Source organism: Eriocheir sinensis, chromosome 11 (assembly GCF_024679095.1).
Source record: "Eriocheir sinensis breed Jianghai 21 chromosome 11, ASM2467909v1, whole genome shotgun sequence".
Lineage (NCBI taxonomy): Eukaryota > Metazoa > Arthropoda > Malacostraca > Decapoda > Varunidae > Eriocheir > Eriocheir sinensis.
In genome coordinates, this window is record NC_066519.1 from 2,125,479 (window position 1) to 2,152,514 (window position 27,036).

Here is a 27,036-nt window from a genome sequence, read left to right on the forward strand (position 1 = left end):
TGCATGACATTTTTTTATTGAGCATCACTAGCATGGCGGTGGATACAGACGGCCGACTCGCTCCACCTCGATCACCGCCGATGACAAACACAGAAGCGTCGACGTGCTTATGAGACACTACAAGCGGAGGCCTCTACTGATGGCACTTATTACTCAGGGGGAGGAGGGAGGAGGGAGGGAAGGAGGGAGGAAGGAAGGAAGGAAGGAGTTACATAAGGTTTCAAATGATGACCCGATGACAAGCTTTACCGGGCGAATTTTTAAACAACAATTTTTAGTTGATATCGAATAAGACAAGAGAAGTTTGCAAGGGAAGGAAGGAAGGAAGGAAGGAAGGAAGGAAGGAAGAGGTTACATAAGGTTTCAAATGATGACCCGATGACAAACTTTACCGGGTGAATTTTTAAACAACATTTTTTAGTCGATATCAAATAAGACAAGAGAAGTTTGCAAAGGGAAGGGAGGAAGGAAAGAAGGAAGGAAGGAAGGAAGGGGTTACATAAGGTTTCAAATGATGACCCGATGACAAGCTTTACCGGGCGAATTTTTAAACAACATTTTTTAGTCGATATCGAATAAGACAAGAGAAGTTTGCAAAGGAAGGGAGGAAGGAAGGAAGGAAGAAAGGGAGGGAGGAAAGAAGGAAGGAAGGAAGGAAGGGGTTACATAAGGTTTCAAATGATGACCTGATGACAAGCTTTACCGGGCAAATTTTTAAACAACATTTTTTAGTCAATATCGAATAAGACAACAGAAGTTTGAAAGGGAAGGAAGGAAGGAAGGAAGGGGTTACATAAGGTTTCAAATGATGACCCGATGACAAGCTTTACCGGGCGAATTTTTAAACAACATTTTTTAGTCAATATCGAATAAGACAACAGAAGTTTGAAAGGGAAGGAAGGAAGGAAGGAAGGAAGGGGTTACATAAGGTTTCAAATGATGACCCGATGACAAGCTTTATGGCGAATTTTTAAACAACATTTTTTAGTCAATATCGAATAAGACAAGAGAAGTTTGCAAGGGAAGGGAGGAAGGAAGGAAGGAAGGAAGGGAGGAAGGGAGGGAGGGAGGGAAGGAAGGAAGGAAGGAAGGAAGGAAGGGAGGGAGGAAGGAAGGAAGGGAGCGAGGGAGGGATGGGTTTCACAATGTTAGCAAGTGATGACCAGATGACAATTTTTACCAAGCGAATTTTGAAGCAACACTTTTTAGCCGATATGAAAGAAGACAAGAAGAGATTGCAAGGGAAGGGAGGTAAGAGGGAGGTAGTAGGTCAATCATTCAAGGGCATCAGATCACAACCTAACCAACCATTCTCTGCATCTCTTCCTTACATAAAAGTTTCAACATATCCCCTTCACCTAACCTAACCTAACCAACCATTCTCTGCATCTCTTCCTTATTAAAAAGTTTCAACATATCCCCTTCACCTAACCTAACCTAACCAACCATTCTCTGCATCTCTTCCTTACATAAAAGTTTCAACATATCCCCTTCACCTAACCTAACCAACCATTCTCTGCATCTCTTCCTTACATAAAAGTTTCAACATATCCCCTTCACCTAACCTAACCTAACCAACCATTCTCTGCATCTCTTCCTTACATAAAAGTTTCAACATATCCCCTTCACCTAACCTAACCTAACCAACCATTCTCTGCATCTCTTCCTTATTAAAAAGTTTCAACATATCCCCTTCACCTAACCTAACCTAACCAACCATTCTCTGCATTAAAAAGTTTCAACATATCCCCAAGTCTTCCTAACCTAACCTAACCTAACCTAACCTCAGCTACTTCACCAGCCCCTTCAGTCTATAGCTACCAAGTCAATGTCTACTCAAGTCTTTCAGCAAACTCAGTCTCTAGAAGCGTCTAAGTCAATTATTTACTGCCATCAGATCACAACCTAACCTCGCTAACCAATCTACCTCCCTACCTTCCTTCCTTCCTTGACCTACATTCATACCCACAGAAGTACCTCCCTCCTCCTACCTCCCAACATACCTCAATAGTTACACGGAAGAAGTATTTATCGGACAAGGACACGGGAATATTGTCTTTCGATGGCGTAGTTTTGAATCAATGAACTCCTAGGAAATACATCAACCTACAGCACCTAAGGAAGCTCAGGTCTCTTAGCTAAGAGCATGATTTGGCCGCTCAGGGGAGGCAGAAAGCTTGAGGCCGAGAGGGGAAACACTACACACGATTTATATATAATGTCTGGGAAGTCCGTCTTGTGTAAATGTTGACCTTGCTCGGACGGCGGAAATAATGGAAGAGATATAGGAGAGACTGTGGAAGGAAGGAAGGAAGGAAGGAAGGAAGTGAAAAGAAAAAGAAACTGCAAAAAATATAGAGCAAACGAAATGGAGGAGAGAGAAAAGAAGGAAGGAGGGAGAGAGAGAAAATGAAATGAAGGAGGGAGGAAGGAAGGAAGGAAGAAAGGAAGGAGGGAGAGGAAGAGAGAAAAAGATGTGGAGAGAGGAAGGAAGGAAGGAAGGAAAGGAAGAAGGAAAAACAGAAAAAGAAAAAGAAATAAATGAAGGAGAGAAGGAAAGGGAGGAGGGAGGGAAGGAGGAAGGAAGGAGAGGAAAAAAAAATAATAATAATAATTAACATGAGACAGAGAGAGGATCAAGCTTCTCCACAAGACCACCTCACATACACACTAACACACAGTAAAGCTTCTCAGGGCAGACTAACTTACTATTTGGCTCAGTGTTTGTGTTGACGAGAGAGAGACTGACCCATCCTGCCTGACCCCACATTCTTGAACACTGGCACCAAAACTCACATTCTAAGGTCCAAGGTACAGAGGAAGCGTCAAACTATCACCAGGGTCATGAAACTACCCCTGGAAATGCCCAAAACTCCTATGAAAGCCTTGTTAACCTGGTAGCAGCGACGGACCAAATTTGTGGCTTCACTGTGTTGCAGCGACGGACCAAATTTGTGGCTTCACTGTGTTGCAGCGACGGGCCAAATTTGTGGCTTCGTGTAGCAGCGGTGGGCCAAATTTGTGCCATGATATAAACCCCCCAAAATATATGATACATAATCTGATCACAAATGCTTTGATATATATTATGAAATGGTTTGTGTGAAGGGTGATTTTTTCTCATTTTTTTCGCTTGGAGGGACCATTAAGAAACATGATCCATGCTGCTACTGGGTTAAACACTAGTGCCAAAACTCACACATTCTACGGTTCATGGTACAGAGGAAGGGTCAAACTACCACCAGGGTCATGAAACTACTCCTGGAAATGCCCAAAACTATTATGGAAGCTTTGTCAAATGTGTGTTTCTTAGGTTCATGGTACAGAAGAAGGGTCACACCACCACCAGGGTCACAAAACTACCCCTGGAAATTGCCACAACTCTCACGAAAGATTTTAACAATGGTTTCGTAGAAGTTTGGGTCATTTCCAGGGGTAGCTTCATGACCCTGGTGGTAGTTTGACCCTTCCTCTGTACAGCGAACCTAGAGAAACACTCATTAGAATCCAACTGACCTCCTCTTTGGCCTTTGGAAACAGTTGATGTGAGGCGCGGAAACAGCTGAGAATATGGCCGTACAACCCTTCCTTCTCTCCTCTCGTCGTGACACACAAACAGTACACGTATATTGCTCTTTGTTTTCATTGTTACGTTATAAAAAGTATCACAAAACACGAAAGAAAATGCGCTAGAAACGACGTACATGTATTTTAACCTGACATCAAAACACACACACACACACACACACACACACACACATACACACACAACCTTACTCTCTCCTTATCTCTCACTCTCTCGTACAAGCAGATACAGGAGCCTACACGAAGGTCCGATTTCTATTAGTGTTTAAAGTACTAACAGTGGGCAACAGTAGTAGTTTTTTGGGGTAGGATTTCGTCATCAAGGAAGCCACAGGACACGAGATATGATTAGTGGTTCCTTATGCAACAGATGGCACACGATATATATATAAATAAGAATGGAAATAATATGAAACGACTCCTATACTATGCTCGCTTGCCTACACAATATAGTAATGGGAATGATGCTAATCTTTCCTTTCTGATTTTGTGACCTCTTCCTCCTCCTCCTCCCCTTCCTCCTTCTCCACCTGGTCCTCTGTCTGGTGTTAGTGTACTCCATCCTGCCCCTGACAAAGGTTCTAATTTCACCTCTCCGCCTTGTCCTTTGTCTGGTGTTAGTGTACTCCATCCTGCCCCTGACAAAGGTTCTAATTTCACCTCTCCGCCTTGTCCTCTGTCTGGTGTTAGTGTGCTCCATCCTGTCCTGTCAAAAGTTCTAATTCCACCTCTCCGCCTGGTCCTCTGTCTGGTGTTAGTATACTCCATCCTGCCCCGGTAAAGGTTCTAATTCCACCTCTCCACCTGGTTCTCTGTCTGGTGTTAGTGTACTCCATCCTGCCCCGACAAAGGTTCTAATTCCACCTCTCCACTTGGTCCTCTGTCTGGTGTTAGTGTGCTCCATCCTGCCCCCGACAAAGGTTCTAATTTCACCTCTCCACCTGGTCCTCTGTCTGGTGTTAGTGTACTCCATCCTGCCCCGACAAAGGTTCTAATTCCACCTCTCCACCTGGTCCTCTGTCTGGTGTTAGTGTACTCCATCCTGCCCCGGTAAAGGTTCTAATTCCACCTCTCCACCTGGTCCTCTGTCTGGTGTTAGTGTGCTCCATCCTGCCCCGGTAAAGGTTCTAATTCCACCTTTCCACCTGGTCCTCTGTCTGGTGTTAGTGTACTCCATCCTGCCCCTGACAAAGGTTCTAATTTCACCTCTCCACCTGGTTCTCTGTCTGGTGTTAGTGTACTCAATCCTGCCCTGGCAAAGGTTCTAATTCCACCTCTCCACCTGGTCCTCTGTCTGGTGTTAGTGTACTCCATCCTGCCCCCGACAAAGGTTCTAATTTCACCTCTCCACCTGGTCCTCTGTCTGGTGTTAGTGTACTCCATCCTGTCCCGTCAAAAGTTCTGATTTCACCTCTCCGCCTTGTCCTCTGTCTGGTGTTAGTGTACTCCATCCTGCCCCCGACAAAGGTTCTAATTTCACCTCTCCACCTGGTCCTCTGTCTAGTGTTAGTGTACTCCATCCTGTCCCGTCAAAAGTTCTGATTTCACCTCTCCGCCTTGTCCTCTGTCTGGTGTTAGTGTGCTCCATCCTGCCCCGACAAAGGTTCTAATTCCACCTCTCCACCTGGTCCTCTGTCTGGTGTTAGTGTGCTCCATCCTGCCCCGACAAAGGTTCTAATTCCACCTCTCCACCTGGTCCTCTGTCTGGTGTTAGTGTGCTCCATCCTGCCCCGACAAAGGTTCTAATTCCACCTCTCCACCTGGTCCTCTGTCTGGTGTTAGTGTACTCCATCCTGCCCCGGCAAAGGTTCTAATTCCACCTCTCCACCTGGTCCTCTGTCTGGTGTTAGTGTACTCCATCCTGCCCCAGCAAAGGCTCACTGTCAACCATATAACACACTATTCAACCATACTAGCACCATCGTAACAACCACTACAGTCAACCCATATCACCACCACCACCACCACAACCTTACAGACACACACATATTGGATGGTAACAGGGGAGGTAGACAAGAGGTGTTCCATGCTCACTTTCCTGTCCAGCTGATCACTTCAACATCAGGACTTGTGTCAAAAACTTTACTGAACCTGAAAGTTTACGTGCCCAGAACGTCAAATTTTACCATGGCAGAGGTAGAACATTTGTAGGACACTTGTCAAAAACTCTCAATGTCAAATTATCTTCGCTTGACAGGACTTGTGTCAAAAACTTTACTGAATTAGAAAGTTTATGAGCTTAGAGAGTAAAATTTTACCATGGCATAAAATAAGTAGAGAGGAGATTTTTTTTTTATAGTAGATCGTTAGCAGAACACTTGTCAAATTATCTTCACTTGACAGAACTCATGTCAAACACTTTAGTGACACAGAGGCTCAAGTGTTCCACAAGAGGCAAAGGACCAAGAGAATGCATAACAAAGATGCTGAGACACTACGCACATGACAACACACACACTGAGATCTGAACACACACACACACACACACACACACACACAGTAGCTTTGAGCACTGCCAAGCACACTGCCTGGGTTGTCAACACACAGGTATTGGCACCACTGTTTCAGCAACACTGGAGTATAAAAATGTGAACCCTGAGGCCACAGGAATACAACCACAGGACACACTGAGACACACCCTCCCCAACACACACACACACACACACACACACACACTACCTGTGCAGGAGGGCGGTCATGTTGGCGGGCAGGGGCACCTCAGGGTTTGGGTACTGCGGTGTCTCTATCACGCCGGGGCCAAACTTTAGCTCCAGGAAGTCCCGCACATTGTTGGGCGCGGCGGCCATGACGCCGGCGAAGCTGACGGAGGCGATGGGCCGCAAGAAGTGCTCAGGGAAGTCCACGTCCTGGCGGTGGCCGGTGTTCCAGGCCCCGCCGCGCGTCATGGTGCCGCCGCGCGCTGTGAAGGGGAACACGTCCACGTGCAGGTGGTTGGCGGTGCTGTAGTGCACGCGGTAGAAGCCGCCCTCTGCGGCGCGCTGCCACACGAAGCCGTCTGTGTCCTCCAGCGTCTGCCAGCGCGCCGCCCTCAGCGGGGGGCAGCGCTCCGCGTCGGAGGCGTACACGCCCACGTCCACGTCGTAGTCCCAGGGCAGCAGGTCCCCGCTGCGCACCGCCCCCAGCAGGGAGCCGCCCTCCAGCCACCAGCGCACCCGGCAGCCGCGCAGCGTCTGGAACACGTGGCGCGCCGTGGCCCTCAGCCCCTCCAGGCAGCAGGGCGGCGTCCATCGGCCCCGCAGCAGGTAGTCCGGGGTGTCCTGCACCACCGTGGGGAAGCAGCGCGGGGAGGTGCGGGAGCAGCCGTACCAGCGCACGTCCCCGCCTGGCCCCACCACCTTCTTCAGCCCCACGGCCTTGAAGAGAGCCACGCGCCGCTCCTCCTCCGCCGCCGCTGCCTTCCAGCGCAGGTGCTCTGTGGCCAGCAGCTGGCGGCCCTCCCCCAGCAGGCCACCGCGGCCCACGCGCACCTTCCAGCCCCGTGCCGTGCCCTGCACGCCCAGGGCCAGCGGCAGCGGCCTGGCCAGGGGCAGGCTCAGCTCCAGCAGGCTGGCGGCGGGCAGCAGCAGCGCGGCGCGGCCGGCCACGGCATCACACGCCTCGCTGCCCGGCGCCGGGGCCACGGACAGCGTCCAGGCCGGCAGGTCCAGCGTGTAGCGGTGGCACACCAGCGGCGCCCCGCCCACCCCCACGGCCACGCCCCGCGTGTCCCCCGCCTCCAGCAGCCCCAGCAGGTCCAGCAGCTGGGCCGCCGAGGACAGCCGCGCCCCATCCGGCAGCAGCAGCACGTGGCGGCTGCCGGCCAGGTGCTCCGCCAGGCTGGGCCGCCTCCGCATCAGGCTGGGCGTCAGCACCAGGGAGGTGGCCCCGGGGGGCAGGCGCAGGGGGGGGTACACCAGGTCATCACTGGCCACCAGCACGCGGCAGCGGCCCCGGCAGGCCACCAGCACCGAGGCCGCCGTATCCGCCACGTCGTTGTCGTAGTCCTCAAACTCCCGCAGGATGACCACCAGCCCTGCCAGGGGGTCCTGCCGCGCCGGGGGGCTGCTCTCCACACCACCGCCACCGCCACCACCGCCGCCCCGGGCCAGGAGGCGGTGCTTGGGACCCACCCACCGCACCATCGCCAGCACCACCGCCAGCACCACCAGCACCAGCAACAGCCGCACCTTCCTCACGCCCACCATGCTGCCACACACTCTGCCCCGGGTGTGTGTGCCGCCGATGACCCGTGGCTCTGGCGGGCACTCAACACTCCCTCCTCTGTGCCACCGGCAGGGACGTCACCGTCTGTGCTGCTGTTCCAAAACCAATGACTTATGGCACCAAACTGCAACACCTGTCATGCCGCAACACTCACCCCTAGAACACAGAAATGGAAAGTCTTGTGTCGTCAACCTCTGCCTCAACACTTGTCAACACCATGAGCAACACTGCCTGCCCTCACAACACAATGCTAACACAAACACTTCCCTATTACTGACCCCCTTGTAACACACAACAACACAACACAGAATACTTACAAACACTCCACTTTTCTTCACCTCTTCATAAAGCAACACTGCCTGCCCTCACACCACAACGCAATATAGAAACACCTCCTTATTAGTATTGACATTTGGTACCATTGCAACACCGAGCACCACAAAACTGTCCCTCGTAACACAACAACACAACACAGAACAGTTACAAACACCTCAATTTTGCACAAAACGCTATACTCTTACTGATGATGCCCAGAAAAACAACCTCTCGCAACACACCACAACACAGTCCCTCGTAACACAGCACAACACAGAACAGTAACACACACTCCTCAATTTCCCCACAAAATGCTATACTCTTTCACTTCTATTACTGAGGATTCCTACAACACAGCCCCTCGCAACACACACACACACACACACACACACACACACACACACACACACACACACACAACACAACACAGTCCCTCGTAACACAGCACAACAGAGAACAGTAACACACACTCCTCAATTTCCCCACAAAATGCTATACTCTTTCACTTCTATTACTGAGGATTCCTACAACACAGCCCCTCGCAACACACACACACACACACACACACACACACACACACACACACACCACAACGCAGTCCCTCGTAACACAGCGCAACACAGAACGGGAACACACACTCTTCTCAATTTCCCCACAAAACACTATACTCTTTCACTTCTATTACTGAGGATTCCTACAACACAGTCCCTTGCAACACACACACACACCACACAGTCCCTCATAACACAGTGCAACACAGAACGGTAACACACACTCCTCAATTTCCCCACAAAACACTGAGGATTTCTACACCAACAACAGCCCCTTGCAACACACACACTCAACACAACACAGCGAGGCACAGCAACACACCAGGCAACTCACACACACACACACATCCGTCGACACCTAACTTGAGCGAGACCATAAAACAGCGACAATGATTTAAGCGTTTTTCTAAAGTTACCGTCTACAATGCCAGTTTTCTTCTTTTCTCGTACCTTTTTCGACATCAATAGGTTTTTCAACTACATTTTGCCTTCATTATTTTATTATTATTATTATTTTGACACATTTGAATTTCCTCTCTCGTTTTACTTGCTTATATCGAGTGTGTCATTCCTCCGATGTGTGTTACTGCTTCATAATTCTTTCACTTTTAAACTCCAGAACACCTTTTTTTTTCATGTGTTGCCTCCTCTAGACAGCCAAAAATTGCTTGCCCTTTGTCCTGTTCACTTCACTGTATAAATAAGTGTGTCATTCCTTCCATGTGTGTTACTGCTTCATCATTCTTTCACTTGTAAACTCCGGAACACCTTTTTTTTCCATGTGTTGCCTCCTCTAGACAGCCAAAAACTGCTTGCTCTTTGTCCTGTTCACTTCACTGTATATATAAGAGTGTGTCATTCCTCTGATGTGTGTTGCTGCCTCATCATTCTTTCACTTGTAAACTCCAGAACACCTTTTTTTCTATGTATTGCCTCCTCTAGACGGCCAAAAACTGCTTGCCCTTTGTCCTGTTCACTTCACTGTATATATAAGAGTGTGTCATTCCTTCCATGTGTGTTACTTGCCTATCATTCTTTCACTTGTAAACTCCAGAACACCTTTTTTTCCATGTGTTGCCTCCTCTAGACAGCCAAAAATTGCTTGCCCTTTGTCCTGTTCACTTCACTGTATATATAAGAGTGTGTCATTCCTCTGATGTGTGTTGCTGCCTCATCATTCTTTCAATTGTAAACTCCAGAACACCTTTTTTTTCCATGTGTTGCCTCCTCTAGACAGCCAAAAACTGCTTGCTCTTTGTCCTGTTCACTTCACTGTATATATAAGAGTGTGTCATTCCTTCCATGTGTGTTACTGCCTCATCATTCTTTCACTTGTTAACTCCAGAACACCTTTTTTTCCATGTGTTGCCTCCTCTAGACGGCCAAAAACTGCTAGCCCTTTGTCCTGTTCGCTTCACTATTGGGTTATTTCCGAGGTTCCGTGAGAGGCATTCGGAAGTCAGGGGTTCAAGACTTTACATGACACACAAAAGTTTGTTAATTTTACCAACAATGTACCATAAAGTTGGGATAATTTGGGCTACTAATGGCACTGAAGTCTCACCAGATTGGGCTATTTCTGAGGTTCCGAGAGACACATTTCTAAGTCACAGGTTCAAGACTTTACATAACATACGAAAGTTTTTAATTTTAATAACAATATATCGTAAAGTTGGGTTAATTTGGGCTACTAATAGCACTGAAGTCTCACCAGATTGGGCTATTTCTGAGGTTCCAAGAGACATATTTCTAAGTCAGGGGTTCAAGACTTTACATAACACACAAAAGTTTTTAATTTTACCAACAATATATCGTAAAGTTGGGTTAATTTGGGCTATTAATGGCACGGAAGTCTCACCAGATCGGGCTATTTCTGAGGTTCTGTGAGGTGCATTTCTAAGTCAGGGGTTCAAGACTTTACATGACACAAAAGTTCCTTAATTTTACCAACCATGTTCTGTAATGTTGGGATAATTTGGGCAACTAATGGCACAGAAGTCTCACTAAATCGGGCTATTTCTGAGGTTCCGAGAGACACATTTCTAAGTCACGGGTTCAAGACTTTACATGACACACAAAAGTTCATCAATTTTACCAACAATGTATCATAAAGTTGGGTTAATTTGGGCTACTAATAGCACTGAAGTCTCACCAGATTGGGCTATTTCTGAGGTTCCGAGAGACATATTTCTAAGTCAGGGGTTCAAGACTTTACATAACACACAAAAGTTTTTAATTTTATCAACAATATATCGTAAAGTTGGGATAATTTGGGCTACTAATGGCACAGAAGTCTCACCAAATCGGGCTATTTCTGAGGTTCCGAGAGACACATTTCGAAGTCACGGGTTCAAGACTTTACGTAACACACAAAAGTTTGTTAATTTTACCAACAATGTACCATAAAGTTGGGATAATTTGGGCTATTAATGGCACTGAAGTCTCACCAGATCGGGCTATTTCTGAGGTTCTGTGAGACGCATTTCTAAGTCAGGGGTTCAAGACTTTACATGACACACAAAAGTTCCTTAATTTTACCAACCATGTTCTGTAATGTTGGGATAATTTGGGCTACTAATGGCACAGAAGTCTCACCAGATTGGGCTATTTCTGAGGTTCCGAGAGACACATTTCTAAGTCACGGGTTCAAGACTTTACATGACACACAAAAGTTCATCAATTTTACCAACAATGTATCATAAAGTTAAGCTAATTATTTGCTACTAATGGCACAGAAGTCTCACAAGATCAAGCTATTTCTGAGGTTTCGAGAGATACATTTCTAAGTCAGGGGTTCAAGACTTTACATAACACAAAAGTTTTTAATTTTACCAACAATATATTGTAAAGTTGGGTTAATTTGGGCTATTAATGGCACGGAAGTAACCAGATTGGGCTATTTCTGAGGTTCTGTGAGAGGCATTCGTAAGTCCCAGTTTCAAGACTTTACATAACACACAAAAGTACACAAATTTTACCAACAATGTACCGTAATGTTGGGTTAATTTGGGCTACTAATGACATAGAAGTCTCACCAGATTGGGCTATTTCTGAGGTTCTAAGATATATTTCTAAGTCACGGGTTCAAGACTTTACATAACACACAAAAGTTTTTAATTTTATCAACAATATATCGTAAAGTTGGGTTAATTTGGGCTATTAATGGCACGGAAGTCTCACCAGATTGGGCTATTTCTGAGGTTCTGTGAGACGCATTTCTAAGTCACGGGTTCAAGACTTTACATAACACACAAAAGTTCATCAATTTTACCAACAATGTATCATAAAGTTAAGCTAATTATTTGCTTCTAATGGCACTGAAGTCTCACAAGATCAAGCTATTTCTGAGGTTCTGTGAGGTGCATTTCTAAGTCATGGGTTCAAGACTTTACATAACATGCAAAAGTTTTTAATTTTACCAACAATGTATAGTAAAGTTGGGTTAATTTGGGCTTCTAATAGCACTGAAGTCTCACCAGATTGGGCTATTTCTGAGGTTCCAAGAGACACATTTCGAAGTCAGGGGTTCAAGACTTTACGTAACACACAAAAGTTTGTTAATTTTACCAACAATGTACCATAAAGTTGGGATAATTTGGGCTACTAATAGCACTGAAGTCTCCCTGGATTGGGCTATTTCTGAGGTTCCGAGAGATACATTTCTAAGTCACAGGTTCAAGACTTTACATAACACAAAAGTTCCTTAATTTTACCAACCATGTTCTGTAAAGTTGGGTTAATTTGGGCTACTAATAGCACTGAAGTCCCACCAGATTGGGCTATTTCTGAGGTTCCGAGAGATACATTTCGAAGTCACGGGTTCAAGACTTTACATGACACACAAAAGTTCATCAATATTTGGGCTTCTAATGGCACAGAAGTCTCACCATAACACCATCAAAGACAACACAACACAGCACCATAAACACCACAACACAGGAGCCTTTCAAAACAACACCATCGCAAGAAGGAGAAATATATAAATGGAATGACCTACACAAGACCACAGAAAAATGAAGACTTATAATGAATCAGAAAAAGAAGAAGAAGAAGAAGCAAAGACTGTGTGGGAATTTAAGGGGGAACTGGATGAATTTAGACACGGGGACAGGACCAGACAGTGTATCTCAGGGACAATGTATATTATGATTTCTTGATATACATATAAAAAAGATGAGTACTTGGAATGAATCAGAGGAAGAAGAAGAGGAGGAGGCAAAGACTGTGTGGGAATTTAAGGGGAAACTGGATGAATTTAGACACTGGGACAGGACCAGAGAGTGTATCTCAGGGACAATGTTTATTATGATTTCTTGATATACATAGAAAAAGATGAATACTTGGAATGAATCAGAGAAAGAAGAAGAGGAGGAGGCAAAGACTATGTAGGAATTTAAGGGGAAACTGGATGAATTTAGACACGGGGACAGGACCAGACAGTGTATCTCAGGGACAATGTATATTATGATTCCTTGATATACATAGAAAAAGATGAGTACTTGGAATGAATCAGACAAAGAAGAGGAGGAGGCAAAGACTGTGTGGAAATTTAAGGGGAAACTGGATGAATTTAGACAAGGGGACAGGACCAGACAGTGTATCTCAGGGACAATGTTTATTATGATTTCTTGATATACATAGAAAAAGATGAATACTTGGAATGAATCAGAGAAAGAAGAAGAGGAGGAGGCAAAGACTATGTAGGAATTTAAGGGGAAACTGGATGAATTTAGACACGGGGACAGGACCAGACAGTGTATCTCAGGGACAATGTATATTATGAGTTCTTGATATACATAGAAAAAGATGAGTACTTGGAATGAATCAGAGGAAGAAGAAGAGGAGGAGGCAAAGACTGTGTGGGAATTTAAGGGGGAACTGGATGAATTTAGACATGGGGACAGGACCAGACAGTGTATCTCAGGGACAATGTATATTATGATTTCTTGATATACATATAAAAAAGATGAATACTTGGAATGAATCAGAGGAAGAAGAAGAGGAGGAGGCAAAGACTGTGTAGGAATTTAAGGGGAAACTGGATGAATTTAGACACGGGGACAGGACCAGACAGTGTATCTCTGGGACAATGTGTATTATGATTTCTTGATATACATAGAAAAAAGATGAATACTTGGAATGAATCAGAGGAAGAAGAAGAGGAGGAGGCAAAGACTGTGTGGGAATTTAAGGGGGCACTGGATGAATTTAGACACGGGGACAGGACCAGACAGTGTATCTCAGGGACAATGTATATTATGATTTCTTGATATACATATAAAAAAGATGAGTACTTGGAATGAATCAGAGGAAGAAGAAGAGGAGGAGGCAAAGACTGTGTGGGAATTTAAGGGGAAACTGGATGAATTTAGACATGGGGACAGGACCAGACAGTGTAGCTCAGGGCCTCTGTATTACAACTAGGTAAATACACATACCTTGGGGTCCTCAGCACATCAACCTGAGTGCCTTATGTACCAAATGCAACACACACACACACACACACACACACACAAGAGGAACCTTATGACACAACAGCATCACATGAAAACACAAATTACCAACACATATGGAACTCGTAACCTTAGGCTTTCAACACAGGAAGGTCAGTGGATTATAGGTAACACATGCAACACAGGAGCAGCCTTTCAACACAACAGTATCACGGGAAAACTGGAATCGTCAACACTGGGATAACCTTAGGCTCTCAACACACAAAGTTCCGTGCACCAATTTTTTAAGGCCAGCCGATATTGATTCAGAAAGGACAGACAGGTACTAGAAGAGGATTTAGGACAGTGTAGCCAGAGTAAAATAAATTAGAATTCCCAACAGAGAGATAGCATTGAGATAACCTAAGGCTCTCAACACACAAAGTTCCGTGCACCAATTTTTCAAGGGCAGCCGATAACGATTCAGAGAGGACAGTCAGGTACTAGGAGAGGATTTAGGACAGTGTACCCAGAATAAAATAAATCAGAATTCCCAACACTTAGGTAGCATTGAGATAACCTAAGGCTCTCAACACACAAAGTTCCGTGCACCAATTTTTCAAGGGCAGCCGATAATGATTCAGAGAGGACAGTCAGGTACTAGGAGAGGAATTAGGACAGTGTACCCAGAATAAAATAAATCAGAATTTCCAAGAGAGAGATAGCATTGAGATAACCTAAGGCTCTCAACACACAAAGTTCCGTGCACCAATTTTTCAAAGGCAGTCGATATTGTGTCAGAAAGGACAGACAGGTACTAGGGAATGTATTAGAACAGTGTAGCCAGAATAAAATAAATCAGAACTGCCAACACTGAGATAGCATTGAGATAACCTAAGGCTCTCAACACACAAAGTTCCGTGCACCAATTTTTCGAGGCCAGCCGATATTGATTCAGAGAGGACAGTCAGGTACTAGAAGAGGATTTATGACAGTGTACCCAGCAACGTTTAAACAAGAATTGCGGATACAAATATGGCAACAAAAAAAAAAAAAAAAAAATCTTACTATCTTGGTTCGCTATCTTGTTTTCTTGATGTCTTCTGCTGTGATTATCTTTGTTTTGCCTTGCTACTTTGTCTTGCTATCTTGGTTTGGTGTCTTGCTATCTTGCTGTGGTGTCTTGTCTTGCTGTCTTCCAGTGTAACTATCTTGCTCTATCTTGCGCTGTAACTTTGCACATTCACCAACAGCTATCTTGCTTATAAACACATTCACTTACACTCGTCAACACAGAGATGACACTGTAAAAATCCTGACCTCAGTTTATCATTTTAGAATAGCAACAAATATTAGGTTCAGGAGTTCAATAGCAAGTTCAATAGTAAGTTTTAATAGCAACAAATCTTGGCATCAGTTTGTAATAGTATCCGCTCACCACGCCACAGAGACACACTAACCTGCCTTGCTATAAACACCCAGGAAGAAATCGTAAAAATCTTGGTTCAGGGCTTCAGTTTGTAATAGTATCCGCTCAACCTGTCACAGAGAACACACACTAACCTGCCTTGCTATAAACACCCAGGAAGAAATTATATCAGTCTCAGGTTCAGGGCATCAGTCTGTAATGGTATCCGCTCAACCTGTCACAGAGAACACACACTAACCTGCCTTGCTATAAACACCCAGGAAGAAATTATATAAGTCTCAGGTTCAGGGCTTCAGTTTGTAATAGTATCCCCTCACCACACCACAGAGAACACACACTAACCTGCTCTGCTCTAAAGACATGTTTGAGTACTAAGAGAACATTCCACATTAGCAGCAGCCCAGACAGTTAGTTAGACAGTTAGTTAGTTAGACAGACAGTTAAGTAGTTAGTTATTTAGTTAGACAGTTAGTTAGTCCATTAGTTTATTGACAAAAGTTGAATACATAATACATACAAAACAAGGTACACATTTACTTGACCCAGAATGACATCAAGGAATCAGTTCTTGTCACACCCGGCCAAGAGTTATGCCATGGAAACACTCACTCACACACAACCACTTAGACTTTCAGTGATGCCAGGCCCAGAATGACATAAGAAATTCAGTTCTCGTCACACCCAGCCAAGAGTTATGCCATGGAAACACTCACTCACACACAACCAATTAGGCTTTCAGTGATGCCAGGCCCAGAATGACATAGGGAATTCAGTTCTCGTCACACCAAGCCAAGAGTTATGCCATGGAAACACTCACTCACACACAACCAATTAGACTTTCAGTGATGCCAGGCCCAGAATGACATAAGAAATTCAGCTCTCGTCACACCCAGCCAAGAGTTATGCCATGGAAACACTCACTCACACACAACCACTTAGGCTTTCAGTGATGCCAGGCCCAGAATGACATCAAGGAATCAGTTCTCGTCACACCCAGCCAAGAGTTACACTATGGAAACACTCACTCACACACAACCAATTAGGCTTTCAGTGATGCCAGGCCCAGAATGACATCAAGGAATCAGTTCTCGTCACACCCAGCCAAGAGTTACACTATGGAAACACTCACTCACACACAACCACTTAGACTTTCAGTGATGCCAGGCCCAGAATGACATCAAGGAATCCTCATCTACGCTCCTTAGGAAGGTTGCCATATGTTACCATTAAGAAACTTATCCTAACAAATGACGCTCCCAAATTTGACGCAGTTTCACCGAAAACTAATTTTTAATCAATTTTTAAACTTTTATGATGCGTCTTACGTCATCGGGCGCCAGGACCTTTTTACCCTTGATGACGCGAAACATGTCATCGGGCGCGAGAGGGTTAAGTCAACAGTGCTTGCAGACTAACAGCAATTTTGGAGGTTAAACAATTTGCTACACATGAAAACCTTCCTAATGATGCACAGCTAATCCACACACATACACACACACTTGTTAGTAAGTCAACAGTGCTTGCAGACTATGAGTGAGTTATGAGAAGCTTCACTACAACACTACATGGAAACCTACACTCTTACTAAGCCTGTCTCCACTCATGCACAGCTGACTCACATACACATGCACACACAATCGTTAGTAAGTCACCAATGCTTGCAGACTAACAGCGAATCACAAAGTCACCAATGCTTGCTGACTAACAGGAAATCACAAGAACCTTCACCACAACACTACACAGAAACCTACACTCCTTACTCTCTCACTCCGCCAGTAAGACTCTACATAAACACACACATTGACCCACTCACTGTAGCGTAAACAAAGCCGGGGGTGACGTTATCCCAAGGTCTGGCTGAAGGCGTGTGTGTGCGCTAGGGGCAGAAAAGGGCAGCGCTAAGGGTCTCCCAAGGGCTGGCTGGCTAAGGCTGTACTGGCGGAGACCTGAGGAAAGGGAGGTGCGTAATAATATATGGTGCTGAGGATGTGATTATTATTATTATTATTATTATTATTATTATTATTAAGATATGTGAAGGGGTATGAAGTGAAAATAAAAAGTTGATATACAGACCAAAACACAACTCCCTCGATATACAAATATGGAAGTGGATAACAAGAGAGACTGACTGAGCAGAAAGGAGAAAAATATATACTAATGAGACCTTCTATACAAGAGAGTGAGGTAATTCTTTCTTGATCTATACCATGAGGTGCTGGCTATCATGTGTTTGAAGATACCACAAACTGGCAGGCTGGCTTTCCTGGCTTTCCTATATCCTTGTGGGTGTGTGGAAGGGGAAGGAAAAGGGTGAATTAATGGCCACCAGAGTTATGTGTGCGAAGGGAGACCAACTTTCCTAGCTTTCCTAAATCCTTGTGTGTGTGGAACGGGACAGCAAAGGGTTGAGGGAGAAATGCTAGGTACCTTGCTTGCCTCAGAACAGTTCAAGGCAGAGGGGATATGTACCTTGCTTGCCTCAGAACAGTTCAAGGCAGAGGGGATATGTACCTTGCTTGCCTCAGAACAGTTCAAGGCAGAGGGGATATGTACCTTGCTTGCCTCAGAACAGTTCAAGGCAGAGGGGATATGTACCTTGCTTGCCTCAGAACTGTTCAAGGCAGAGGGGATATGTACCTTGCTTGCCTCAGAACTGTTCAAGGTAGAGTGGATATGTACCTTGCTTGCCTCAGGAGTCAGAACTGTTCAAGGTAGAGTGGATATGTACCTTGCTTGCCTCAGGAGTCAGAACTGTTCAAGGTAGAGTGGATATGTACCTTGCTTGCCTCAGAACTGTTCAAGGCAGAGTGGATATGTACCTTGCTTGCCTCAGAACTGTTCAAGGCAGAGGATATCTTGCTTGCCTCAGAACTGTTCAAGGTAGAGTGGATATGTACCTTGCTTGCCTCAGAACTGTTCAAGGTAGAGTGGATATGTACCTTGCTTGCCTCAGAACTGTTCAAGGTAGAGTGGATATGTACCTTGCTTGCCTCAGAACTGTTCAAGGCAGAGTGGATATGTACCTTGCTTGCCTCAGAACTGTTCAAGGTAGAGTGGATATGTACCTTGCTTGCCTCAGAACTGTTCAAGGCAGAGGGGATATGTACCTTGCTTGCCTCAGAACTGTTCAAGGTAGAGTGGATATGACCTTGCTTGCCTCAGAACTGTTCAAGGTAGAGTGGATATGTACCTTGCTTGCCTCAGAACTGTTCAAGGCAGAGGGGATATGTACCTTGCTTGCCTCAGAACTGTTCAAGGCAGAGGGGATATGTACCTTGCTTGCCTCAGAACAGTTCAAGGCAGAGGGGATATGTACCTTGCTTGCCTCAGAACAGTTCAAGGCAGAGGGGATATGTACCTTGCTTGCCTCAGAACAGTTCAAGGCAGAGGGGATATGTACCTTGCTTGCCTCAGAACTGTTCAAGGCAGAGGGGATATGTACCTTGCTTGCCTCAGAACAGTTCAAGGCAGAGGGGATATGTACCTTGCTTGCCTCAGAACTGTTCAAGGTAGAGTGGATATGTACCTTGCTTGCCTCAGAACAGTTCAAGGCAGAGGGGATATGTACCTTGCTTGCCTCAGAACAGTTCAAGGCAGAGGGGATATGTACCTTGCTTGCCTCAGAACTGTTCAAGGCAGAGGGGATATGTACCTTGCTTGCCTCAGAACTGTTTAAGGGAGAGGGGATATGTACCTTGCTTGCCTCAGAACTGTTCAAGGTAGAGGGGATATGTACCTTGCTTGCCTCAGAACTGTTCAAGGCAGAGGGGATATGTACCTTGCTTGCCTCAGAACTGTTCAAGGTAGAGGGGATATGTACCTTGCTTGCCTCAGAACAGTTCAAGGCAGAGGGGATATGTACCTTGCTTGCCTCAGAACAGTTCAAGGCAGAGGGATATGTACCGTGCTTGCCTCAGAACAGTTCAAGGCAGAGTGGATATGTACCTTGCTTGCCTCAGAACTGTTCAAGGGAGAGGGGATATGTACCTTGCTTGCCTCAGAACTGTTCAAGGTAGAGTGGATATGTACCTTGCTTGCCTCAGAACTGTTCAAGGCAGAGTGGATATGTACCTTGCTTGCCTCAGAACAGTTCAAGGCAGAGGGGATATGTACCTTGCTTGCCTCAGGAATCAGAACTGTTCAAGGTAGAGTGGATATGTACCTTGCTTGCCTCAGAACTGTTCAAGGTAGAGTGGATATGTACCTTGCTTGCCTCAGAACTGTTCAAGGAGAGGGATATGTACCTGGCTTGCCTCAGAACTGTTCAAGGGAGAGGGGATATGTACCTTGCTTGCCTCAGAACTGTTCAAGGCAGAGTGGATATGTACCTTGCTTGCCTCAGAACTGTTCAAGGGAGAGGGGATATGTACCTTGCCTCAGAACTGTTCAAGGCAGAGTGGATATGTACCTTGCTTGCCTCAGAACTGTTCAAGGGAGAGGGGATATGTACCTTGCTTGCCTCAGAACTGTTCAAGGTAGAGTGGATATGTACCTTGCTTGCCTCAGAACTGTTCAAGGCAGAGGGGATATGTACCTTGCTTGCCTCAGAACTGTTCAAGGCAGAGGGGATATGTACCTTGCTTGCCTCAGAACTGTTCAAGGCAGAGGGGATATGTACCTTGCTTGCCTCAGAACAGTTCAAGGCAGAGGGGATATGTACCTTGCTTGCCTCAGAACTGTTCAAGGCAGAGGGGATATGTACCTTGCTTGCCTCAGGAGTCAGAACTGTTCAAGGTAGAGTGGATATGTACCTTGCTTGCCTCAGAACTGTTCAAGGGAGAGGGGATATGTACCTTGCTTGCCTCAGAACTGTTCAAGGCAGAGGGGATATGTACCTTGCTTGCCTCAGAACTGTTCAAGGGAGAGGGGATATGTACCTTGCTTGCCTCAGAACTGTTCAAGGCAGAGGGGATATGTACCTTGCTTGCCTCAGAACAGTTCAAGGGAGAGGGGATATGTACCTTGCTTGCCTCAGAACTGTTCAAGGCAGAGTGGATATGTACCTTGCTTGCCTCAGAACTGTTCAAGGGAGAGGGGATATGTACCTTGCTTGCCTCAGAACTGTTCAAGGTAGAGTGGATATGTACCTTGCTTGCCTCAGAACAGTTCAAGGCAGAGGGGATATGTACCTTGCTTGCCTCAGAACTGTTCAAGGGAGAGGGGATATGTACCTTGCTTGCCTCAGAACTGTTCAAGGGAGAGGGGATATGTACCTTGCTTGCCTCAGAACTGTTCAAGGCAGAGGGGATATGTACCTTGCTTGCCTCAGAACAGTTCATGGCAGAGTGGATATGTATGTTGCTTGCCTCAGAACTGTTCAAGGGAGAGGGGATATGTACCTTGCTTGCCTCAGAACTGTTCAAGGGAGAGGGGATATGTACCTTGCTTGCCTCAGAACTGTTCAAGGCAGAGGGGATATGTACCTTGCTTGCCTCAGAACTGTTCAAGGCAGAGTGGATATGTACCTTGCTTGCCTCAGAACTGTTCAAGGCAGAGGGGATATGTACCTTGCTTGCCTCAGAACTGTTCAAGGCAGAGGGGATATGTACCTTGCTTGCCTCAGAACTGTTCAAGGCAGAGGGGATATGTACCTTGCTTGCCTCAGAACTGTTCAAGGCAGAGGGGATATGTACCTTGCTTGCCTCAGAACTGTTCAAGGCAGAGGGGATATGTACCTTGCTTGCCTCAGAACTGTTCAAGGCAGAGTGGATATGTACCTTGCTTGCCTCAGAACTGTTCAAGGGAGAGGGGATATGTACCTTGCTTGCCTCAGAACTGTTCAAGGCAGAGGGGATATGTACCTTGCTTGCCTCAGAACTGTTCAAGGCAGAGGGGATATGTACCTTGCTTGCCTCAGAACTGTTCAAGGGAGAGGGGATATGTACCTTGCTTGCCTCAGAACTGTTCAAGGGAGAGGGGATATGTACCTTGCTTGCCTCAGGAGTCAGAACTGTTCAAGGTAGAGTGGATATGTACCTTGCTTGCCTCAGAACTGTTCAAGGTAGAGTGGATATGTACCTTGCTTGCCTCAGAACTGTTCAAGGTAGAGTGGATATGTACCTTGCTTGCCTCAGAACTGTTCAAGGGAGAGGGGATATGTACCTTGCTTGCCTCAGAACTGTTCAAGGCAGAGGGGATATGTACCTTGCTTGCCTCAGAACTGTTCAAGGCAGAGGGGATATGTACCTTGCTTGCCTCAGAACTGTTCAAGGCAGAGGGGATATGTACCTTGCTTGCCTCAGAACTGTTCAAGGCAGAGGGGATATGTACCTTGCTTGCCTCAGAACTGTTCAAGGTAGAGTGGATATGTACCTTGCTTGCCTCAGGACAGTTCAAGGCAGAGGGGATATGTACCTTGCTTGCCTCAGAACTGTTCAAGGGAGAGGGGATATGTACCTTGCTTGCCTCAGAACTGTTCAAGGGAGAGGGGATATGTACCTTGCTTGCCTCAGGAGTCAGAACTGTTCAAGGGAGAGGGGATATGTACCTTGCTTGCCTCAGGAGTCAGAACTGTTCAAGGTAGAGTGGATATGTACCTTTGCTGGGTCTGTGGCTGTGTGTCGTGGCTGCCTCAGAATAGGGCGGCCTCAAAGCGCGGGTCATCAGGGAGGCAGGATCGCGTGTCCTCAGCCCCTCCACACAGCATGCAGCTCATCGTGTAGTTCTGATAGCCGTCCTCCACCCAGAAGACATGAAGGTGCCGGGCTACCACGTGTTGGCACTCTCCACACACATCTGGAAGGGTGAAGTAAGGTAGAGTTGGGACACAGATGAAGAGGATGTGGAGGGAGGGAGGGAGGCTGCTGCTGAGTGGACCAGTGCAAGGGATGAAAGACTGAAGATGCAGGTTATGGCCTATGCCCCAAACTTAACTTACTTGATATCCCCTTTGTGAAATAGTTGAAGTCACAGGAAGGAGGCCACAGAGACATGGATGTGGAGGGAGGGAGGGAGGCTGCTGAGTGGTCAAGTGCAAGGGATGAAAGACTGAAGATGCAGGTTATGGCCTATGCCCCAAACTTAACTTACTTGATATCCCCTTTGTGAAATAGTTGAAGTCACAGGAAGGAGGCCACAGAGACATGGGAGGGAGGGAGGGAGGGAGGCTGTTGAGTTGTCCAGTGCAAGGGGTGAAAGACTGAGGATGCAGGTTATGGCCTATGCCCCAAACTTAACTTACTTGATAATCCCTTTGTGAAATAGTTGGAGTCACAAGAAACATGGAAACATGGAAATGCAGGCAACCGAAAGCCTATTGGCTCATTACGTGGTTGCCTGATTGGTTATTTAATATGCTCGACAGCCACTTGGGGCCTGGGGAGCAGATGAAAGTTACCTTGACATTGAGGAGCAGATGAAAAGCACCTCGATATTGAGGAACAGATACAAGAACATAGAAATACACGGAGACTGGAGAGGACAGTGGCCACAGGGCAGCCCCAGAATCCCCCCCAATACTCACGGTGGGTGAGGTGTAGTTTCAGGGGCACAGGTGGAGGCTTGATCCTAGTTTTACCGGCGGTACTATTCACGGCACCAGTAACCTGTCACCTTACTGCACCCACACCTCACTCCACCTGTCATGCGGACATTAACTGTTGCTGTACTCTATTGTTGACTTACGCTACTTGCAATCTGGGTTGTGGGGGAGAATTATATGAATATAGGTTGAGGTCTTGCTGCAATCTGTCTGAAAATATCTACCTCAATATTCAGTTCACTCCTGACGCAGCGAAGTGACGGTCGATTCTATATTTGAAGGAGTTGATGGTATTCGCATTTACTACTTCTGAAGGAAGATTGTTCCAGTGACGAATGACTCGGTTTTAAAATAAAAGGTGGCCACAGAGACTTGGGTGGGAGGGAGGGAGGCTGCTGAGAGGACCAGTGCAAGGGATGAAAGACTGAAGATGCTGGTGAACTCTTGCATAATGGATATGGAGATTAAATGAGAAACACCTGCCCTGTGTGTGTTGTATGGGGTACTTCCTTGTGAGGCTGATAAGGGAGGGAGGGAGGGAGGCTACTGCTGAGGTTAACCAGTGCAAGTGATGAAAGACTGAAGATGCTGGTGAACTCTTGCATAAGGGATACGGAGATTAAGTGAGAGGCAGCTACCGTGTGTGTTGTATGGGGTGCTTACTTGTGAGGCTGATAAGGGAGGGAGGGAGGCTGCTACTGAGGTTAACCAGTGCAAGGGATGAAAGACTGAAGATGCTGGTGAACTCTTGCATAAGGGATACCGAGATTAAATGAGAAACACCTGCCCTGTGTATGTTGTATGGGGTGCTTACTTGTGAGGCTGATAAGGGAGGGAGAGAGGCTGCTACTGAGGTTAACCAGTGCAAGGGATGAAAGACTGAAGATGCTCATTAACTCTTGCATAATGGATACGGAGATTAGGTGAGAAGCAGCTACCGTGTGTGTGTTGTATGGGGTGCTTACTTGCGAGGCTGGAAGGAGCGACAGAAGTGTGAAATGACCGACTATAAAGCAATAAACCAAGGACACGGACGCAGGGAGGAGGAGGAGGAGGAGCTATAGGGTCAAGGTAAACTTGGATTAGGTTGGGTTGCCAGATTCTCGTACACTCAGAACATTGCATATATCATTTTTCATGCCCTAAAACTGCCGTACGAGCGCCAATAATGACCCAAAATTAAAGTTAGTGTAAGTTAAAGTAGAGTTAGTGAGTCTGAAAGGAGAGGAGGAGAGTAGTACATAACACCCTGTAGAAGGTAAGGTGAGGAGAATGTGGTTGGGAATTCTGTAGTGGAAGGGAAAGTGTGAATTCTGGAAGGAGGGTATGAGGGTGGTAACATGTGGGCCCTGAGAAGCAAGGGATACAGTGGCATAGAGCAGTGAAGTAAGACCAGAGGAAGGGGAAGGAAGGCTGGTGGGGGTTCTGCAGTGTAAGGGGAAGTGTGGATTCTGGAAGGAGGGTATGAGGGTGGTAACATGTGAGCCCTGAAGAAGCAAGGGATACAGTGGCATAGACCAGTGAGGTAATACCCGAGGAAGGGGAAGGAAGGCCATTGGGGGTTCTGCAGTGTAAGGGGAAGTGTGGATTCTGGAAGGATGGTATGAGGGTGGTAACATGTGGGCCCTGAGAAGCAAGGGATACAGTGGCATAGAGCAGTGAGGTAAGACCCGAGGAAGGGGAAGGAAGGCCATTGGGGGTTCTGTAGTGTTAGGGGAAGTGTGGATTCTGGAAGGATGGGATGAGGGTGGTAACATGTGAGCCCTGAGAAGCAAGGGATACAGTGGCATGGATCAGTGAGGTAAGACCAGAGGAAGGGGAAGGGAGGCCATTGGGAATTCTGTAGTGTAAGGGGAAGTGTGGATTCTGGAAGGAGGGTATGAGGGTGGTAACATGTGAGCCCTGAGAAGCAAGGGATACAGTGGCATAGAGCAGTGAAGTAAGACCAGAGGAAGGGGAAGGAAGGCTGGTGGGGGTTCTGTAGTGTAAGGGGAAGAGGAAAGAAGGTGTGGGGGAGTTAGTAGTTCTGTAGTGGAAGGGGTCAAGGGAGAAAGGAAATAGTGGGAGGGGAAGAAGTTGAGGGAAAGGCAAGGCTTGGTGTTTCATAGTAAGGGGCGCTGACCACTGCACCGCGGAGTTGCTCAAAACTGACCTCTCTTTTGGCCACTCTTCTCTGCTTTCTTTCGTAAAGGCAGCGCAAGTGGGGATATCTTTGTTTGTTAGTTATCTACCCTTGAGCTGCTTCATTAACCTGGTAGCAGTGACAAACCAAATATGTGGCTTTACCGTGAAGCATCAAAGGGCCAAATTTTTGCTATGATATAAACACCCAATATAGATGATGCATAAACTGATCACAAATCCACTGATATATATTATGAAATAATTTGTGTGAGTGATGATATTTTCATTTTTCACTTAGAGGGAAGTGCCTTTAACCCTTTCGTTGCTAAACGCTCACAGCGAGCACTAGCCTAACTTGCCGGTGGTGCTAAACGCTCACTGTGAGCTCCAGTCGCACTCAAATTTCCCTTGTATGAGAGTGTTCCAACACTATTTCTCACTTCGCAGCATTGCCAATTCAGTGGGTTTTCAAGAAATTTGGTGGAAAATCATCTCAGCCCAACGCGGAAAATCTACGGACGAGCAACTGGTGGATGTTGTTGTCCAATATAGCGACATTTTTGCATAGCTTCACCTATCACATGACTGATATTTTGACCAAATAGTTGTAAATTTTGCAGTTGGCAATACTGCCCTGCCAGCACCCCATCATCAAGAGATCTACAGTAGTTGCCTTACGGCTGACCGTCGCGCACGTATAAATGTACGTCTTCACAGGCAACACCCCCTGAACGTGCCTGTACATTCACAGGCGAGGCTTACATAACCAAATCTTATAGATCTTGGCCTCCTCTTTCCAATGGTGTTTTTGTTTTTTAGCTGTGATGAATAGTTTTTGAGATACAGCAGTTAAAAGAGCAAGCACTAGCGTCACTTGCTGGTGGTGCTAAAAGCTCGCTGCGAGCGCCAGTCGCACTCACAGCAAAAAACACCCCCTGAACGTGCCTGTACATTCACAGGAGAGGCTTACATAACCGAATCTTATAGATCTTGGCCTCCTCTTTCCAATGGTATTTTATTTTGTAGCTGTAATAAATAGTTTTTGGGATACAGCGGTTAAAAGAGATCCCCTTCCCCCGCTGGGGTGCCCGAGCGCACCTGAGGGGATGGTCTCGTTGTGAGCGCTTAGCAAGGAAAGGGTTAAGAAAAATGCTCCCCGCAGCTACCGGGTTAACTGTACAAAAAACCAACTTACCTGCCTTTATTTTGTAAATTAAAGGAAACAGCTCAAGGGGGAAAAAAAAAAAAAAAAAAAAAAATGTTTACTAGATGATGATGATGATGAAGCCGCTAGTGGTGGTGATGATGGGTGTCGCATACTCACGCTCAAACTCCGTCACCTCCTCGTTCGCCTCCGATGGGCCGACTGTCTTGTTGGCCACCTTGAGCGTATCCTTGCGGCCACACCCTTGACAGCCAGCCAGGTTCGCCAGGTACGCCCCCGAGTCCAGACAGACCGTGCCCTGACGAGACCACGAGACATCATCATTAGGCCAGTGAAAGAGACATGGGGAGGCAAGAAAAGATGGCGCCACTATAAACTCTTGCCTGCACCATGGCGGGCTGGGGGCGACTACCATCCAGGCCCCTCGAGAAAGCCTACCAATGCTATAGGCTGGCAAAAAATAAATAAATAAATAAAAAAGTGGTGGTTGGGGCACAGACTGACCGCCATGCCTAAACAAGAAAGTCTACCAGCGCCAAAAATAAATAAGTAAATAAATAAAAATCACTGACCGTCCGCCCTCACAAGACAGTATGGGGATATTGGATGCCAAATAGATAATGAAGATGAGAAATGATGGTGGTGTCCTGATGCCTTGCCTGAATCCTCTGTTATCACATGACGTACCAAAGAAAACGCTATACAAGAACAAGACGAGAAGGGAAACT

The 27,036-nt window shown here is 46.3% G+C and overlaps 2 protein-coding genes and 1 long non-coding RNA gene across 16 annotated transcripts in view; 1 reads left to right on the forward strand and 2 right to left on the reverse strand.

Annotated features, from left to right (window-relative positions):
- Window positions 1-15,744, reverse strand: LOC126996761 (ribitol 5-phosphate transferase FKRP-like). Of its 14 annotated transcripts, XR_007751473.1 has the most exons (6): window positions 15,671-15,744; window positions 5,270-7,965; window positions 5,074-5,133; window positions 4,937-5,004; window positions 1,497-4,115; window positions 1-1,432 (listed from the first exon to the last, which is right to left on the reverse strand). XR_007751473.1 is itself a non-coding variant. In XM_050857597.1 (2 exons), the coding sequence occupies exon 2, from the start codon at window positions 7,788-7,790 to the stop codon at window positions 6,261-6,263; it is 1,530 nt and encodes a 509-aa protein (XP_050713554.1). In that variant the 5' UTR covers window positions 7,791-7,965; window positions 15,671-15,744; the 3' UTR covers window positions 5,059-6,260. The 14 variants fall into 14 exon arrangements, 1 of the variants encoding a protein (XP_050713554.1); XR_007751474.1 differs by lacking the exon at window positions 4,937-5,004 and having other exon boundaries at window positions 5,338-7,965; XR_007751471.1 differs by lacking the exon at window positions 5,074-5,133 and having other exon boundaries at window positions 4,937-5,065.
- Window positions 15,651-16,610, forward strand: LOC126996763 (uncharacterized). The gene is made up of 2 exons (XR_007751479.1): window positions 15,651-15,714; window positions 15,819-16,610. It is a non-coding gene; the product is annotated as an uncharacterized LOC126996763 (long non-coding RNA).
- The window catches only part of LOC126996762 (protein Churchill-like), a 20,567-nt gene continuing 9,880 nt past the window's right edge, over window positions 16,350-27,036 (reverse strand). Inside the window, exons 3-5 of the mRNA XM_050857598.1 lie at window positions 26,468-26,606; window positions 22,076-22,274; window positions 16,350-17,482 (exon numbers count right to left, since the gene is read on the reverse strand). Of these exons, the coding sequence (XP_050713555.1) occupies window positions 22,111-22,274; window positions 26,468-26,606 (303 nt within the window). The 3' untranslated portion in view covers window positions 16,350-17,482; window positions 22,076-22,110. The remainder of the gene's footprint in view (window positions 17,483-22,075; window positions 22,275-26,467; window positions 26,607-27,036) is intronic.